Source organism: Ceratina calcarata, unplaced genomic scaffold (genome assembly GCF_001652005.2).
Source record: "Ceratina calcarata isolate Rehan_Ccalc_2016 unplaced genomic scaffold, ASM165200v1 scaffold180.2, whole genome shotgun sequence".
Lineage (NCBI taxonomy): Eukaryota > Metazoa > Arthropoda > Insecta > Hymenoptera > Apidae > Ceratina > Ceratina calcarata.
The window spans coordinates 1,570,574-1,574,436 of record NW_017139431.1 but is presented as its reverse complement, the minus strand read 5'-3'; the positions used below and the strand labels follow the sequence as shown (position 1 = coordinate 1,574,436).

Here is a 3,863-nt window from a genome sequence, read left to right as displayed (position 1 = left end):
AAAGTTCAAGGACTGAAGTAGAATAGAATTAGTAGAGTAGAATTTAGGGGTATAAGAGGAAAGATGAGACGCGGCACGAAAAAGATTGTGGTGTGGGAGGGGAAGGGCGAGAGAAAAGAGGGTGTGTTGGGAAAACAGGGAAATGAAGAGATACCGGTAGAGCGAACGCGAGAGAAAAGGTAGAAATTCGAGGTGGATGAGAAACAAGGGTGCAAAGGAAAGTCGGTGGAAGGCAAGAAAGAAAGAGAGCACGGGTGGATGAAGCGAAACAGAGCCGGAGGTGGGTTTATCTCGCTCATCCTCATTAAAACCCTTCGCGGCCCACCCCCGCTTCTTCCTGCCGGCAGCTCGTTCCTCTTCCTCTTCCTTCGCGACGGAACGTGTCCCTCGCCCCGCGTACCAACGACGACGACGACGACGACGACGATTCGATGTCCCCGTGTTGGTAACACGTAGACAAACACCGACGAGCTGCTCGACGCGATGCGCGGCTGTGCCTCTTCGGTTGTCTGCGTGCGTTCTCCGGTGTATACGTGTGCGGTTATACCCGGTAGGCATCCCCGGCTCGTTGTAGCACGCTCTATTAATTAAAAAAATGGGGACTCCGAGGAATGCTGGTCAGCGACAGGGGGGTGAGAGCGCATCGACGCCTCCGTAATTGGAGAGGAATGGGAGGGAAGAATGAAGATTTCGTTGCTCTAACTACGCTCCTAATGATTCTTTAATCATTCCTTAATGTCGCTGGATATTTTTTTCTGCATCTCTCTCCCTTCTCCGTTCCGACGCAATATTTCTCTCTTTCCATTTTTACGCACCCCCTTACTTGTTAACGTCGACACACGCGTTTTATCTCTTTCATTCGTTTTATGTACTTTGTATTACTTATTACCTAGACTTTCTCTTTGCGTTAGAATTCTTATATCTTATATTATCGTCAACTACTGCCAAGAACCACCGTCACATTTATTAATTATAGTTTCTTTTTTACATTACTTTGTCTGCATCTCTTTAACGATGTGTCTCAAAGTAATTATTCCAGCAATGAATTAAAGAAATTGGACATACAATAAAAACCATTCCTTTTAGCGGTGATTAACCACAACGTATCATTAACAAACATCTTGTCATTGTTTTCACAGTAGATAATTTTGAAACATTAATCTATATCAGTTAAATAGTAACTTCAGGTGTTCGGTTGATCGTAAAAAGAATTTTTGGAATGCGTAGACAGACACGGAATTTCCGGTTGGCCGTCTCGATTTTCTCTAAGCGCAACCGGGAAAGAAATCTCTTCTGAAGAGCGTTCTCATCTTCCTGGGGCTTCGGTTTAGGTACCTTCGATATAACGAAGGGTGGTGGCTAAAACAAAGGGCCGGTCGCGGGTTGGTCGATAGTCCACGGCCGCCAATCAGGCGAGACCTCGCCGGCAACCCTCGTCCTTGCAACTTGCTATCCGCCGAGGGTGGGTTACACCACGGGGTGAGTCTGTTCATCCCCGTAGGAGAGGAACTCGGAGAACGAGGATGGCCAGGGTGTCTCGTCGCCAGGGTTACGACGACTCGATGGCGAAGACGGTTTCTGAGCTCCGTTCAACCTTTCGTTCGTCTGCGTCGACGCCTATGGTTCCTGTTCATATTATTTATGCCTGCTTTTCCGTAAATACACCGAATAAAAATACGATCGAAAAATTAAGAATGAAAATTAAAGACTTAAACGAATTCATCTCATTTTTTTTACATGATTCAACTATTGTTTTGTAGCGTCCAGAGTTTGTTTAACTCTTTCCGTCGATCGCGTGAGCCGTAGGTAAAAAAGGCGTTGAGAAATAAGTTTCCGCCTCCTGTCTCAACGTATCTCGTTTATTCAACACTTACTTTTATCATACATCCTTACGCGTAAGATCTACATAAAAACTTATTAAAACGAGCTTAATCATATGTTCATAACTGGTTCTGGGCTGGGGCAGCTTCGCGTGTTGCTTCGGTGCACGGTGTTCCCATTCTAAAACAAAAACAACCAGTAACTGCATGAATACTTTATTCAACAAACAACAAAATTAATCTATGTTCCGTTTAATCGACGAATTCAATTTTGAACGTTATAATTAGTCGACTGGTACGGCAGAAAAAGATGTATCGTTTTAAATTACTGCTGAACAGATTTTACATCGGGGGACACGGGAACAATAAAGAGCGACGGGTTTTTCGAGGGGTCGAAGGAGAGGGTGAGGAACGCAGGGGCTCCACTTTTGTGGAGCGGACAAACGAGAGGCAATCGCTCGATCGGTGATCAGCCTTCAATGACATCGTCGAAGTGGCAATACAATTTATTCCTTCGCAATGCTTGCCTATCCGACGGGATTCGAACACAGAAAGGAAAAAAAAAAGTACGTCAGTCTTCGCGATTCCGCGGATCGACGATCATTGATTGTTCCGGGGCGTCAGGCTAGAACGATCTCAGAACCATTATTAACTCGTCTGCCTCGTGGGACGCTCCTTCCTCTTTCGCGTGCTGTTCCTCCACAGCTAGCACGTGTATCCCGTAATTAATAATTGCGCGAGTAATTACCCTTATCCCGTTCCCCGAGGATACGCGTTGCCGGTTGGAGTACTCGATTTCTCTTGTCAGGCTACGATATATCTATGTATATGATCTTATCGCTTGAAATAATTTCAAGATAGAACTCATAATTCATTTAGGAGAAGGAATTGTGAGAAAAGCAGCTGCGTTCGCAAACGAGCTGTAAGAGAATGGCTAATGCAAAATCGATCGCTCCTGGAAAGAAATTCTGTGTATACCTGGCTAATAAAGGAATCGAAGAATAATAAGAGGTGGAAGAGGACCACGGACGAGTAAGATGCGCGCACCGTCTCCGAAGGGCTATGACAAATGAATTTTTATTAAGCTCCGTTCCTTCGCAGCTTATCAACCGATCCGATTGGCACAATAATGCCGAACGGACGAACGAACGAACGAACGAACGAGACCCGACGATATCGAGAAGGCCCCTGCCTCTAACCTCGACTACCCTCTGTAATTATTTTTACGAGGGTGAGAAGCCGGCTGCCGCTGACAGGCTCGCGGCTCGGAGGTGGAGAACTAGCTGACGGAGACACGACGAGGATGAGGCTAGAACCAACCGACCGTTCCATCAAACAGAGACGCGAACCGGTGAAACAGGTAGAGGGACGGGTTCCACCCCTTTCCACGCTTTTTACGCTGAGCACTCCTTCGAAGGCGGGGGTGGAAAAGGCGGACCGCGGAGACAAAGATTCGTGTCATTGACAGTGTCTCGGGTTGCTCGGCAAATGACAGCCGGGACACGTGGCTGGAACACCTGTCCAGGGACTGAAAAACGTGCTCAACAGTTTCACAAGCTCGTCTCTTGTCGTTCTTCCGGCGACCTCACGCGCCTCAACCGCGCGATTACTTAGACGTCGCCTCGATCGACGACGGTCGTTTTCTTGGATGATCGTGGCAGAAACGAAATCGAGAGTAGAATTAATATCGAAATAACATTAGAAGCATAGAAGTGCCAGTAAATTCACTTAGTTGTAAATAGAATATCGCTTCTAATGCGTTTCAAGTATTAATGGAAATGATAACACGAAGCTACGCAAGTCCTTACTATCTCCTTGAACCTAACGACTAATAATTAAAGCCTTCTCGTTGGCAACAGCACTGCGTCAAATTTATACACTGTGTCACACGGCCTTATCCTTTTTCTAGTTTAGTAGTACTTAGAATTTTATTTTCGTTATTCTTGTTAACATGATAATGTACTTTATATTTCTTATTTATGTGTTACAAGGATTCTTACCCGTGAATAAAGTAATATTATTATCATTATTATTATTATTACT

General features: G+C 45.3%; 1 protein-coding gene across 3 annotated transcripts in view; it reads right to left on the bottom strand.

The window, feature by feature from the left end:
• The window catches only part of SoxN (SRY-box transcription factor soxNeuro), a 93,933-nt gene that overhangs the window by 10,920 nt on the left and 79,150 nt on the right, over positions 1-3,863 (bottom strand). For 2 of the 3 annotated variants that reach the window (XM_018038017.2, XM_018038015.2), the window contains one exon: positions 1,841-2,001. The exons of the other annotated variant lie outside the window; for it this stretch is intronic. In XM_018038017.2, the coding sequence (XP_017893506.1) occupies position 2,001 (1 nt within the window). In that variant the 3' untranslated portion in view covers positions 1,841-2,000. Of the gene's footprint in view, positions 1-1,840; positions 2,002-3,863 lie in introns of those variants that run through there. 3 annotated transcript variants of the gene reach the window in all.